Genomic DNA, 13,681 nt, shown 5'->3' with positions numbered 1-13,681 from the left:
GACCGGTCCATGGCGGCCGCCTGCAGGCATGCGTGCCGGGAGGGCTTGAGCCGTCCTCATGGCTCCGGCCGTCGGGCCCGGGCGGTGGCGCGGGACGGGCGCGGGGCGGCGGCGCGGCGCCTTCTTGAGGTCGGTGCGAGCCTCGTCGAGGCGGGCGAGCTGCTGGTACGCCTGCCCGCGCCGGAAGAGGGCCTTGCGGTGCGGCCCGTCGCGCAGGACCGTGTTCGCCGCCTCGACCGCCTCGCCCCACTGCCGCAGCTTGAGGCGGCACGAGGCGGTGTTGAGGTGGCAGGCGTGTAGCAGCTCGATGACTGCCTGCCGGCGCGGTGGGAGGAGGCGTCACGGTAAGATGCGGGTCCTCTTCAAGCAGCCCCCCCCCCCCCCTCGCACCTAGCCGCCCCCATTCTCGCAAGACGTGTGAGCATGAGTGGGGTGGTGGTACCCCCCTGCAGGTGCCCCTGGCCAGGCCTCTGAAACAGCGCGGAGGCGCCCGATCGCGTGCGGCGGGCCGGTGCGGCCGCGCCTTCTCGTCGACGCCGGACAGCTCGCGGATCGCCTCCTCCGCCAAGGCACAGCCTGCAGCGGCAGCACACGCCCCTCAGCACTCGGCACACACACGCCCCTCAGGAGTCGGCACGGGGCTGCGGGCACGCTCGCTCGCCCCCCTCTCCCGCCCGCAGAGGGCAGCCGGGAGGGGGAGGGGGAGGGAGGGAGGAAGGCATACGGCAGGGAGGCGTGCAGGAAGGGAGGCATGCCAACGGGGAGGCAGCGGATACGGGGAGGCATGGATGCGGGGAGACATGGATGCGGGGAGGCATGGATGCGGGGAGGCTGCGGTGGCGGGCGAGGCGACCTTGCTCGTACTCGCCGATCGCCGCCTCGTACTCGGCCGCCTTGAAGTGCGTGTTGCCCTTGAGCTTGAGCGCCTCGGCGCGCTCGACGTGGCTGAGCACCTCCTCGTCGATCACCATCGAAGACCCCTTGAGCTGCTCCACCGCAGACTTCGGCTTTGGCGCGGCGGGCGCTCCTCCCATCGCCGCAGACGCGCCGGCCATGCGCGACTTGAGCTCTTGAGGGGAGAGGTTCTGCATCGCCTGCTGCGCCTGCGCCGCCATCGCGGGGTTGTTCATCATCGCCTGCGCCTGCGCCATCATCGACGGGTCCATCTTCTTTGTCATCTGCACACGCAGACAGGCTGGAGGGTGAGAGAGCGCGCCGTTTCGGCAGGCGGCGATGCTGCACTGCGGGCGCCTCCATCATTTGATTCATCTCCTCGGGCGACATCTTGGACATCATGTCGGTCGCCGCCTTCATCACTGCGCGGCATAGGGGAGGCGTGTCGCTCGGAGAGGGCGCAAGCGTGCAAAACGCCACGGAAGAGTGTGCGACGAGGCGGCGCGGAGGGCGAGGAGGAGAGGGAGGGTTTACTTTCGGGATTCATCATCGTCGGACGTGCGTGGACCACGCAGTGGATGCTCGCGCGGAACCACACGGTTTGCGGATGCTGGCACGGAACCACACACGCACGGCGGCGAGAGCCAAAGTGTCTCGCCCAAAAAGCGAAAGAAATCGAGCAAAAAGAATCTTAGCAAAAAGAATTGGCAGATGTTCCTTTATCGTATTCTCGTCGAGTAGAATGGTATTGCGTGGGGGCGGTGCGTATTCTCGTATCACTACAAACCTAAAACTACAAGCTAGTGTCGCGTTTAGCCTAAGCACGTTTTTCTCGCCAAGTACTATCTATATTCTTTTGCTTATATTCTCGCCAGACCATCTATATTCTCGAGAATATTCTCGAATATTGAGAATATTTTCACCACGCGAGAGGTCAGCGGACGCCAAAAATCGCTCTAAAGTAGAGGTTTGTGCTCCCAAACCGCTCAGGAACGTCCAAAACTTAAAGATTTCCGTCTGCATCGACCCAAAACCTACTTTTGAGGGGGCAAAAGAGCTGTTTCGAGAAGCTCTAGTCAAGACCGTTCTAGACGCCGCGATGTAACGGCGAGAATATTCAAGAATATCTTGAGACTCGAGGTCAACCAAGGTCAAGGGCTGAAGAAAACTCATAGATTCTTGAGAAAAAGCCGCGCCGGGGCATCTATATTCTCGAGAATATTCTCGAATACGAAAGTGCGCGGGACCATCTATATTCTCGGAGATATTCGAGAATATTGTGCTTAGGCCAATGTCGCGTCCACTTGTGACTTGAGTCTTGAGCACTTGAGTGAGCACTGGATAGGCATAGGGTCGATTCCGCATGGTACACTGCCCTGCCCGACCCCTCGTGTCCACTGAGTAGAGGGGGCGGGAAGTGTGCGCTGGGTCGGGCAGGGCAGTGTGGGTTTCACACCCGGGGCAGGTAGGGGATCGGGCAGGGCAGTTATGCGGCAGTGTGCGGGCAGGGCACAGTGCGGCAGGCAGGGCAGGGCAGGGCATAATTGCAGGGCTGAGATTTGGCGAGGCTCATGGTGGCGGGCCCGCGAGGCGCACGAGGCGGCGCGACGGCGAGGAGCACCCACATCGGCAGTCCGAGGCGCCGGCGTCCTCGCTGTTGGTTGGTTGCTCGACGGGCGAGCGAGAGGAGAGAGGAAGGAGAGAGGAGCAGCGAGAGCCGTCGACACAAGAAGGGAAAAGAATTTTCCGACGCACGCGCACAGCGGTGAAAAGAAAATTTTCTATGGAGAGGGCTACGTGGTGCAGGCTGGCAGCAACTAGCCGTAGTGATCGAGAGCGGAGTGCCGAAGGGCGCCGGGAGAGCGCATGCATCTTGAATAGTATTCATGAATGGAGGGTCAGAGCTGGTCATTCTAGTCATGAGTTGAATAGCTTGTGAGTGCCTCTATTCAGGTCTGAATAGTTTTGCAACCTCACTATTCAGAGCACTAATCATGAATAGTAACCTATTCTAGACACTCCTTGCGAGGGTGTCGAGCTGCTGTCGAGGCTCGAGGGATAGAGGTGTCGAGGCCGCGGTCGAGGCCTGTCGCGAGGCTGAGACCATGCTTGTCCGTGTCGAGGTGGTCGAGGAGTACTTGGAGCACTTGGAGTGCAGTCATTAACCGCACATCCAGGGCCGGGGAGCTAAGAAGCGCACCCAGCGGGCCGGATGATTGGCATCGGGTTACGGGCTAGAGAGCCCTAGCCCAGGGGGTGAGTGGTGTCGAGGGTGTCGAGGGTGTCGAGAGGGTTTCGAGCGGGTGTCGAGTGTTGTCAAGGTGTTTTGTGCGTCTGAAGGTGTCGCTGTCGAGGTGTCCAAGGTGGCAGGAAGTTGCAGCCCATCAATAAAACTTGGGCAGCAGTTGCAAAGCTGTTTCATTCCTTAAATGCAGCCTCTCAGTTGGGGCACCCCTGTTGATGTAGAGCACATCCTGAGCACAACCAGTACCTACTCTGTGGACATTTTGAGGACATCAAGCTCACTAGTGCCGGGAGTCATTGCCACTGCACAAGGTGCTGTGCAGGCGCAGCACCTAGGGCTACAGCACCCCATGCACATGCACAACATGAACATGCACATGCACATGTCATGTGCATGTGCTTGTGCATGCACATGCACATGCACATGCACATGCACATGTCACATGCACATGCACATAATTATGCAGCAGCGTCACCGACCACAGCGCTCATGGCACAACCACAAGCCACAAGGCTGGTGCCCCATGGGTCAGTGGACATTGCCACTGCACAAAGGTGCTGTGCAGCAGCTAAGGGCTACAGTCTCCCATCGCAGCAGCGTCGCCAGTGCACAAAGCGCAATGGACCATATAGCCACATACGAGAGAGGAATCCCTATCTGCGTGGAGACCTGCGCACTGTCGTATGCGGGTGAATCCCTAGGCGAATCCTGCCCAGCCCCCCTGCCCTCTCCGTATCGCGATGCGCTCCCCGCTCCCGTTCCCTCAAGTGCTCCAAGGCCCCGATTTCATCCGAGCGACCAAGATAATATTGCAATACATCCTATTGCAATACGCTTCAAGCGGCTACGCTCACTCACAGACTCATAAACTCGCCCTCACGCGCCACCGGGATGGCATTGCCGCTCGGCATCGTCAGCGTGCCCTCGCCGTACGCGGGCGCCGTCGTGGCGCCGGAGAACGACCCCTTGAAGGTGCTGCCGTGCATGTCGGTGAAGCTGCCCACCTCAATCATACCTCCCCGCCAGGTGCCCGTCAGGGTCGCGCCCGAGGAATAGACGTATGTGCCCTCCCCCTGCTTCAGGCCACCGCTCCACTGCCCGGAGTAGGTATCGCCGCTGGCATAGTACATAGTGCCGCTCCCACCGCGCAGGCCATCCTTGAACTCTCCGTGGTACCTGGGCATGAGCAAAGGATTTGTGGATCGTGGCGACTGCATGAGAAGACTCTTTCGCAGAGCTGCTCGCCTGGACGAGTCGGCATAGGTCATTTCTCCGACCCCCGACTTGACCCCGCGCTCGAAAAGGCCTTCGTAGACTGCACGTGGCGGTCGCGCCTCTCCCCCCTCGGGATCGGGCGCACCACCACTGTACGTGTATTTGCCCTGATGGTGCCGGTCGCCCTTGAGGAACCCTCCCTCGTAAGCGTCGCCGTTGGGGTAGGTCGCGCTGCCCAACTACGTTCGCAGGGACTAGTGAGGGCAAAACTCCATTGGCGACGCATCTACCCTATTCCTGACACCTCGGCAGAGTCTTCCGTTGACCGGGCGCCCAGCAACGTCAGCTCCCGCGACTTTGTGGTGACCGACGGCTCCCCCTCCTCCCCTTCTGCAGCAGCCTCTGCACCCTCGACCTCCACCGATATGCTGACGACCGCTCCTTCCTCGCGCGGGCCGCTGTATGAGTAGCACGCGCTCTCTTCCTCCGCCATGTGGGGAGGTGAAACCGTCGACTGGGAAAAAATCAGAATTTCACAACAAAACTCCCTCGCTCCAAGTGCACGACCCCGGGCACGGGACTGGCGAGAAAAAATCAGAATTTTACAACAAAACTCCCTCGCACGCTCGCACGACACTAAAAATCAGAAATTCGACTCTCTCTTCATCACTCATCACACTTCACAGCAGACAGGCTCGACACAGGTGCAGACTGGCGCGTCAAAAAGAATTCTCCCGGCTGCTCCCGAACCGTGTGCTCCGTTCCACATACATACCACAACAACCTCCCCAAAAGCGCGACCGCAATTTGAAATGTCCACATAAAAGCAGCCCCCTGCGCGCCGACGAGAGCCGCGACCGCGGCGCGGCGCTGTGGGCCCCTGGCGCCTGGGTAGCCGCCCCTGTCGACACAGGTCCTCGGTGCTTCTGCGCGAAAGAAATACAATAAAATACAACGCGGACACGGGCGACGCCAAGACGTCGCAATAGACCCCCGCTTACATCGAGACAACCTCCCACTCTCGACGAACACACCGCCACACCCACAGCAAGAGCACCAAAGCACATCCCGCTCACGCACTGCAGTGGATCTCGCCCTCCGAATCCGGTAGGAGCGGGACTGGGTACTGCATCAGCAATCGCCGCAGCCAGCGAGGCGGCGCGGGCGCGTCCGCCAGCGTCTGCTCGGCCGCGTTGCACGGGGAGCCGTCGACAGTGGCGCAGCTGCGCCGGTTCGCTCCCGGCTCCTCCGAGAAGATCACTTGGCGGCCGTCAAAGTCGCGCCACTGCGCGGGCGAGGAGGGCGCAGACGCGCGGAACGGCAGCAGAGTCAGCCGGACGGAGAAGGGCTCGCCGTGCTCGCGCGCCATGGCAAGGAGGCGGGAGAGCTCGTACGCAGTCAGCGCGTAGGGTGCGGGCGACTCGTTGTTGCCCCCGATCGGCCACACGCCGCGCCCCTCTCCGTGGTACATCCGGCTGTAGTAGGCACCAAAGTAGCGGCCAGACGCGCCGGCGGCCCGCATCAGCCGCCTCGCGCGCGGAGGCAGCTGGTCCGTCGAGTCGGCCGGCGAGAGGCTGGCGAGGAGGCGAGAGTCGGTCGACTCGACGCGGACGAGTGTGTCGTTGCCGAGCGCGAGCGAGAGCCGCGAGCCGAGGCCGCCCGCCGCCCCGTCGGCGCGGTGGAGGAGGCCGGTCGGGACGAGAAGGTGGTTTGACCCGCCCCAGTGCTTGACGTTCCCGTACATTGTGAGGGCAGACATGTTTTGCAGGCCGAGCACGGCCGGCGCCACGCCCCACAGCAGCGTCAGTCCCGTCACCGCAGCGACGAGCCAGGTTGGCGCGGAGGCGCCCATGGCGACACGGCGCGCGCTGAAGCCAGCCTTGACCTGCCGGGACGCGGGAGGCGGGGTGTGGGGCGTGGGACCGGTCGGTGGCAGGAGGGTGGATGGGAGGGCGGTCTCCTGCTGGAGGGCGGCCTTCTCCTCCGCCTCGATCTCCTTGAGCCGGCGGCGCTGGTCCTGGGACAGCATCGCATCCTTGGAGACGACGATGATGTGGCGGCTGCAAAAGACCCAGGCGCTGTCGATCATGTCCCACGCCTGCTGCCAGGTGCTGCCTGCGTCGCCGCCTCCCTGCCGCTCGCGCCCCAAAGTCATCAGCATCGAGCGCACGTACACGACCGCAAGCCACACGCACGCGACAAAGTGCGTGTCGATGCCGCCGTGAAGGTGGCGGCACCTGCTTGCACGGTCGGGGCGGCGGCGGAGGAGAAGCGTGTTGGCTAGAGGAGCGAGGGGAGGGCGGAGCAGGGCGGTGGCGGCACCCAATCACGGCGATGCCGACGGCGGCGGCGTGCACTGCCGTCCAAGTCCCCAGCGACGCGGCCTCCCGTAGAGCCGCGGCGACGTGGTGTGGCATGAAGAGGCCGTAGCGGACGATGCAGTTGACGGAGAACCTGTGTGTGTGGCCGGAGTGGGGGGGGGGGGGGGGCTGTGAGGGCGGGCTGCGGAGGCAGACCCGCACGCGTAGTTGAGGGGGAGGGTGGCGACCACGAGGTGGAAGGAGAGGCCGAGTAGCACGCCTGTGTGCGAGCGGACTCGCGTGGGGGGAGGGGCGGGTGCGGCGGTGCGGGGCGAGAGGAGAGGGAAGCCGAGGCGCGGCGACATCACGAGGAGAGGGCCGACGGCGAACTCTATCACCAAGGTCAGAGCCGGCGCCGCGACGAAGATGGTTTCGGCGGCCGAGGAGGCAACGGCCTGGAGCAGCTTGGGCAGCGCGACGAGCGCCTGTAGCGTAGGTGAGACTGAGCGAGGCTGCCGAGCGGAGCGCTGCGAGAAGGACAGGGGTAAGCGCCTCTGCGACGAGGACGGTCGCGCAGCTGGTCCGGTAGTCGAGGAACGAGGTGGTGAGCTTCCAGAAGGCTGCAACCAGGTAGAGTGAGGCCGTCTGTGCGCGAGCGGCGCCCACAAAGTCGCTCTCGCTGCGCATGGAGAGGAGCACAAACGTGGCCTCCGTCGCGGCACCCCAATACTGATGGTCCCAGACGAAGGGCGTCCACGCACAGAAGGCCGCCAGGTTCACCACGTGCGCCAGGAGGAGCGCGTTGCGCGTAGGGTAGAAGAGGGTGAGCAGGCAGAGCGGAAGACGGACGTAGAAATCGCCGTCCGAGAGGATTGGTCGAGCGTCGACGGCGCCGGCGGCGCCGAGGAGGCCGAGCGCGTTGAGGCCAGCGTCGGCGAATGGACACAGCTGCTGTATCGACCACAGGCGACCGTACGCGGAGCCGATTTCCATGCGCGGGGAGGCGGCCGTGGAGGCGGCCCTTCCTCGGGGTACAGTGCGCCGAGCCGAGGAGGCCCCAGCACCGAAGGGTTTTACCAAGCTGCCAACCCTATTCACATAAACGCACAACTCCGGACCCAAGACGCACAAGCACAGACAACCCTATTCACGCACACTGCGCAAAAGACCCCACCAGCCAACCAACTGTTTCCGGGCCCGAGTGCGCGAAGTGCGGGACCAGCCATCCAACCTCCTGGGCCGGCCAGGGTCCTGCCAGGGTCGCCCACGGGTCAATAATTTCTTCGCTCCGCGTATTCAACACGAGGACATCAAAATGGGTCAAAATGGGCTATTTCACGTCTCTTCAGGCTCCCAGATCCATCTTCTCACCACTGTCCATCTCCTGAAATTGCGTCACGAGGGTCACAGTGGCCTGTTAGACGCGCTGGGGTGCCAGGGGAAGGCGCCGTTACGACCGTTACGGCGTGGCCGCCCGTTAACCAACCAACATCTGGAGGCCTGGAGTGCGCAGAGTGCGGGACCAACCAACCAGCCCAGGGCCCGGAGTGGGTGAATAGGGTTGGCAGCTTGGTAAAACCCTCGGGTGCAGGCTGAAGAAGAAAAACCCGGTCACGTACATATCAAGTCCGGGAGGCAAAATCTTGTCAACAGTCCAGCTTGTATATGTTCGTGAGAGCCACCCCGTACACTTAAAATTGGCGTCCTGCCTCCTGGTCCTGCGCCGTGCGTCCCTCCCCCTTAAACTGATTCTGGCCCGCAAATTCTAGTTGGTGGAACAGACCACAGTGCACGAAGCCTTCAGGCCCTACAGGTTCGGCGGGCCGACTCGGGATACAAATCTGCCTGCGGGCCGCGACCCTCGAGGGACACAAGAACTCACAGCCCACATAACGCGGAAAGACCACTTACTACTCTTTGTCTGCGACGATCGGATCGGAACGCCATCAGGCGCACTCCACCAGTTTCACGTGCCCGCACGGCCAGAGGTCCAGGTGGTGCAGCGAGAGGCCCGCCTGCCGCTCCTTGTCGAGAGGCAGCGACGGGCTCTGCGTGACATTCACGAGCCGCGGGGAGGGAGGGGCGCCCTCGAGCGAGGAGACCCAATGGACGAGATCCTTCAGCGTGTCGATGTTGCTGTCGAAGCGCCGCCAAACCTTCTTCTCGCCGCCCAGGTGTACGCAGATGGCCGCCGCGCCCGCAGCGCCCTCAGCCGGTTCCGCCGGAAGCATGCTGGCAAAGTGCTGGCGGCGAGCCAGGTCGGCCGCTGCGGCCTCCGCGCTCTCGCGGGCGCGCGCAGCGCCCGCTCTGCGGCCTTCGCGATCCCGAAGGTAGCCCGGATGGCTCGCCTGAACCTTTTGCAAAGCCGCGGTCGCCGCCTCAATCAGCCGAGGCTCCAACGTGTTGAGTAGGAGGTGGCCGTGCGGAGCGTGCTCCCAGCCAGTCGCGTGCAGGATCTCCATCGCACCGCCGACTGCCGCGACGCGCTGCATCGCAGGGCTCCTCAAGTTGACCTTGCGGAAACGCTCGCGGTGTGGCTCCTTGAGCAGCTTCGTGAAGGAGGCCTCGAGCGTGTCGACTGCAGCGGAGTCGTGCGCAAGCCGCTGTGCCGCGGAGGCAATGCGGTCGGTAGGGGTCATCGGAGAGCGATCGGCGGAGAAGTGAGCGAGCCGGTGCATTGCCATGGCTTCGCGGTGGCTCGACGTGTGTGTTTCGCGGTCTGGAGCCATTTAGAGTCTCTGGATGATTCGCCCAGCTGAAGCTCGAGACTCCTCGAGCCGCGAAGCTGAGAGAGAGATTTTTAGCAATACCTTAAAGAGAGGTTCAATACCAAACAACTCTAACACTCACACGTCATTTGGGGCCTGGAGCCCTGTTCACGCGCGCGCGAGACGTGCAGACAGGGTTGCCAGGTGAGTGAGAGCGAATGGCGCGGTTCACGCCTCGCACAACAGAGAGAGAGATGCGCTCTGCATGGTGGGACATAAAAGAGAGCGAGTACTTGGGCGAGTAGGCCGTGCGGTCAACGCTGCCGCGCGCAACTTTGCGCGCGAGGCGGCGCAGCTTGAGAACGGCGGTGCCGGTGGGCGAGAAGCCGCCGCCGAACGTCTCGTGGAGCAGCAGGTCGATGCTGTGAAAAGAACAAAACCTTTCGGCCACAGGCGCTAGACTGCGCTCTTTTAAGGTCCGACAGGTCAGGTTCGGCGCCAGCGTGGCTCTCTCCAGAGTGGTGAACCACGTCCACGAACCCCAAAACCTGCCCAAAACATGCAACGATCTGCCAACCCGTTCGCGTTTTTGCACAATCCTCAGTCGGGCCGTCTAACGAACACCGTGCCCCATGGGCGACCCTCTGAACACCACCCCACTCGAGACCACCCCACCAACAGCGACCATCGGTCATCCGCCTCTCCCGCGAACGTATTGCACATCCGTCGTCGTCCTCCCACGCCGCCAGCTAGGGCCCTACTTGACCCCGCATCGGGCTCTCGCCGCCGGGCGGCAGGCATCTCACGCCCGAGTGCGCGCCAGGGCTCTCACGGCCAGCCCGAGTCGAGGCGGAACTGTGGCGGGTACCTTCCAGTCGTCACCAGCCCCGCTCGAGACGGAGATGCGACGGGCAGTTTTCCGCCCCTCCGCGGCGACAGGTTGAGGCCTGGCATGAGCGGCGCGCCGTTGCAGGTCGCCTCGGGCAGCCCCGCGGAGCGGTAGCAGCCGGGGAGGGTGCGGCAGTTTGCGAGGCGCGGAGACAGCTGCGGCGTCACTGCGGGAATGACAGACTTGGGGGAGTCCTCCTTGTCCTCCTTGTCCTTCTTCTTGTCCCTCTGCTTCTTGCGTTTTCCATGCTTGCTGCGCTTGCGTGGGCTCTCGCCGCCCTCGTCCTCCGATGACTCTCCGCGCATGCACCGCTTGAGGTCGTCGGCGTGGCTCCAGTGATGAGCGGCCAGCCAGGCGAGCTTCTTGGGCGAGGCGGGCGGAACGACTGGCCCGAACACAGATTGCCCCAGCTGGCCACTTGGCTGCAAGAGGCTGCCAGTGGGCGAGATCATCCCCGCTGGAATGGTGACGCCCCGAGCACTCACTCAAGTCACGTCAGAAAAAAAAAACCATGCCGGTTCGCCGGGAAGAGAGGACAGCAGGATGGCATGGTCCGGGGTGCAGGACGCAGGAGCTTGACAGCAGGTCAACAAAGAAAAGAAAGAAACAAAACAGACACGCCAAGGGAGGGATGGGAGGACGGCAACACGCGATTGGAGGCGATCTCCTCAAGCGCGGTCAGGTGGGTGACGATGCCACCCTCCTTGGCCATCTCCTTGGCGCCGACAGCGAGGGTGACCTTCATCACCATGGGCAGCGCGATGGGCACCGACGCGATGACGAGCGAGAGCGACATCTCGAGCACCTCCTCGAGCGGCACACCGCGGATGCCAACCTGGTACACGAGCAGCGAGCCGACGGCGATCAGCGTCAGCACGATGAGCACGCGGCCGGCAAGGATAATCTTGCCCTCGAAGACACCAACATGCTTGCCGCCCGACTCCTGGATCGCCTTGGCGGCCTCGCCAATCATCGTGTGGACACCTGTCTCCGTCACAAAGCACTCCGCCTCGCCAGTCTTCAGCACCGACCCTGACCACAGCTTCTTGCCCGAGCCGGGCTCGCCGTCGGAGTCCTCACGCGGCACCTGCACCGGCAGCGACTCGCCGGTCAGCGCCGCCTGGTCGACCTCCAGCTCGTCGCCTATCCCGGGATAGAAAGACTCAGAACGAGATACCTCCTGGCAGTGTCCCGAGAGAGACAGGCGTGGACACCTTCCAACCACTTGCAGTCGGCCGGCACCACGTTCCCGCCGCGCAAGAAGACGACATCGCCAGGCACCAACTCAGCAATGTCGAGCGGCGTAAAGTTTCCGTCGCGTTTGACCTGCGACGCCACAGGACAAGTACAAGTATCGCTCTGGCCTTCTCGGTGCTTGGTCGAGGTGGCAGGGGGAGGCTCACCGGCAGCTTGCGAATCATGCCATCCTTGAGAGCAGAAATGGAGGCTTGCGCGTTCATCTCCTCAATAAAACCGAGCGTAGCGTTGGTCATCAGCAGCGCGAGAATGATCCAAAAGTCGACGTATGACTTGAGCAGGAAGGCGAGGAGGCCAGCGATCTCAATCTGCCCCGCACAGGTCGTCGGGGGTCAGTTTTCTGTTGAGGCGGCCCTGTCGGTGGTATGGGCGGGGCACGCGCCATGGCAGGCATCGTGCCGACAAACTGCATTGCAAACATCCTCCACAGCGGCTCCTTCTCCTCGGGGATCTCGTTGCGCCCCCACACTGCCTCCTGCTTCTTAGCCTGCGGCACGGTCGCGGCGGCGGCACAACTCAGGACGCTCTGCCCCCAACTACCAGTCTCGGCCGCTCCTTCGTAATTCGGCAATCGGCCAGCTTACGAGCGGTCGCTAGCATACTACCATAGCTGGCTAACTCCCGTGGCTATGCCGCAGGCGTGTGATATTGCGCACGCGCCTCGGCTGTCGTCCAGCCCTTTGAGTTTGGCACAAGCTCGGCGCCCACCCCGGAACCGGCAGCGGGCCCATCCCCAATCTCCTTGTAGCCTGCCATAGTTACACTGTCTGCTTTGTGCGGTGAACACGAGCTGGAGCACTACTGCAGTACTGCGTGCGTGCGTCCCCGACGGCCAGTGACGGCTTCGGCCTGTTACTGGGATCGCCATCTAAAATTTGATGACGGATGCAATAACAGATGCTAACAGGACGGACGGTTTGGGGGTCTTAGGTATATTGTTGGCAAATCAAGACACAGAGCCCACACAGAATCACAGCGGGAGGAAAGCGGCGAGTTTGGGGGTCAGCTTCAGAAGAATGTTGACTGTGTAGCTCTTACGAACGTACCTGACGGTGGACTGCTGACTGACAGGGTTTGCGATCTGAGACACAAAATCACAGAGGCTTCGCCGGATTCGAGTTTTGTGGTGGGAAGAAAGAAGAAACCATGCGATGCGCCGTTTCACTTGGCAGGATGGCCGACCTACAGCCACCCTTGGCCGAGTCAGCGCGTGTGTACCTCGAGCGCACGTTGCTGCTTCCTTCCCTTGAGTGTGGCGTGGAGGAGATGCTTCGGGTGACGCTGCGGTGTCTGCCCTTGCGCACACCCCCACCCCCTTCCAGGCCTCTCCCGCTCCCGCAGGCATGTACCAAAGCAACCGAGGAGGGAGAGCATCTCGAGCCATTGACCCTCCTGGCTCAGTGGCTTATGCGGTACGGCCGCTCACTGCCAGGCCGTGGCATGCCGCCCCCCCTTAAGCTGTCGTTGACAACTATAGGAACAACCCACGGCACAATGCACAAGCGCGGGATCGCCTGGCAGCGCACACGGTGGCCAAACAGTCCTCAGAGACCATGTTTCCCTCGACGCAAACGGCGGCTGGGGTCGAGCCGGTCACGCCTGCGGAGGAGAACGAGGCGGAGGAGAAAGAGGCTGTGGCCGAGAGCAAGGCAGAGGCAGAGGCGGAGGTGGAGGCGGAGGCGGAGGATGGGCGAGAAGGGCAGCTAGTAATGGCGAAGGACGAAGCGGCTGGTGCAGAGGAAGCGGAGGCGCCAGCCTCGGCAGAGCCAGGTGTGGAGGTGGCTGTAGAGGGGGCACAAGAGGCAACAGCAACGGTAACGGAGGCCGCAGACGGTGAAGAGCCTACTGTAGACGGGGATGAGGCGCAGCCGGTGGCGAAGGGGCCTCCGCCGGGGGCCGAGATGGAGAGTGGGGAGCCAGAGGCGCAGACAGCAGCAGAGCTGGAGGAGGCTGGGGTGGAAGATGAGGTTGGGGCAGCTGCGGAGCCCGTGGAACCGGAGGCGCAGCCCGAGTCCGCGGCGGAGGAGGAATGATGTGGTGGTGCACCCGTCGGAGTAGGACGCGCTCCAGGCCGCCATGTACGAGAAATATTATTTTCTTGAGATTTTTGACACGAACACAGAGGGACAGTGCGCACCCCGCCCCGCTCGCAGGGCGTGCAGCACGCAGCGGC

General features: G+C 62.9%; 4 protein-coding genes across 4 annotated transcripts; all 4 read right to left on the bottom strand.

The window, feature by feature from the left end:
- Positions 1-3,993: 3,993 nt before the first annotated feature.
- Positions 3,994-4,847, bottom strand: EMIHUDRAFT_222673 (hypothetical protein; the record flags this gene model as incomplete). The annotated part of the gene is made up of 2 exons (XM_005792933.1): positions 3,994-4,593; positions 4,659-4,847. 2 exons carry the CDS (start codon positions 4,845-4,847, stop codon positions 3,994-3,996), a joined length of 789 nt encoding a protein of 262 aa, XP_005792990.1.
- Positions 4,848-5,426: 579 nt separating this feature from the next.
- Positions 5,427-7,647, bottom strand: EMIHUDRAFT_222672 (hypothetical protein; the record flags this gene model as incomplete). Its single annotated transcript, XM_005792932.1, has 4 exons — positions 5,427-6,591; positions 6,677-6,808; positions 7,018-7,139; positions 7,216-7,647. The coding sequence occupies 4 exons, from the start codon at positions 7,645-7,647 to the stop codon at positions 5,427-5,429; spliced, it is 1,851 nt and encodes a 616-aa protein (XP_005792989.1).
- A 605-nt stretch (positions 7,648-8,252) lies between these two features.
- On the bottom strand, positions 8,253-9,379 carry EMIHUDRAFT_439626 (hypothetical protein). The gene has a single exon (XM_005792931.1). It carries the CDS (start codon positions 9,336-9,338, stop codon positions 8,601-8,603), a length of 738 nt encoding a protein of 245 aa, XP_005792988.1. The 5' UTR covers positions 9,339-9,379; the 3' UTR covers positions 8,253-8,600.
- Positions 9,380-10,190: 811 nt separating this feature from the next.
- EMIHUDRAFT_222670 (hypothetical protein) lies at positions 10,191-12,116 on the bottom strand (the record flags this gene model as incomplete). Its single annotated transcript, XM_005792930.1, has 7 exons — positions 10,191-10,230; positions 10,561-10,673; positions 10,901-11,394; positions 11,466-11,577; positions 11,655-11,816; positions 11,912-11,995; positions 12,111-12,116. 7 exons carry the CDS (start codon positions 12,114-12,116, stop codon positions 10,191-10,193), a joined length of 1,011 nt encoding a protein of 336 aa, XP_005792987.1.
- Positions 12,117-13,681: the final 1,565 nt, after the last annotated feature.

The sequence above is a fragment of the Emiliania huxleyi genome (assembly GCF_000372725.1).
Source record: "Emiliania huxleyi CCMP1516 unplaced genomic scaffold EMIHUscaffold_104, whole genome shotgun sequence".
Classification (NCBI taxonomy): Eukaryota; Haptophyta; order Isochrysidales; family Noelaerhabdaceae; genus Emiliania; species Emiliania huxleyi.
This window is presented reverse-complemented; position numbering and strand designations above follow the sequence as displayed.

Excerpts from the sequence above, each read along its gene's own strand:
- EMIHUDRAFT_439626 (XM_005792931.1), bottom strand. The coding sequence starts at position 9,338 with ATGGCAATGCACCGGCTCGCTCACTTCTCCGCCGATCGCTCTCCGATG.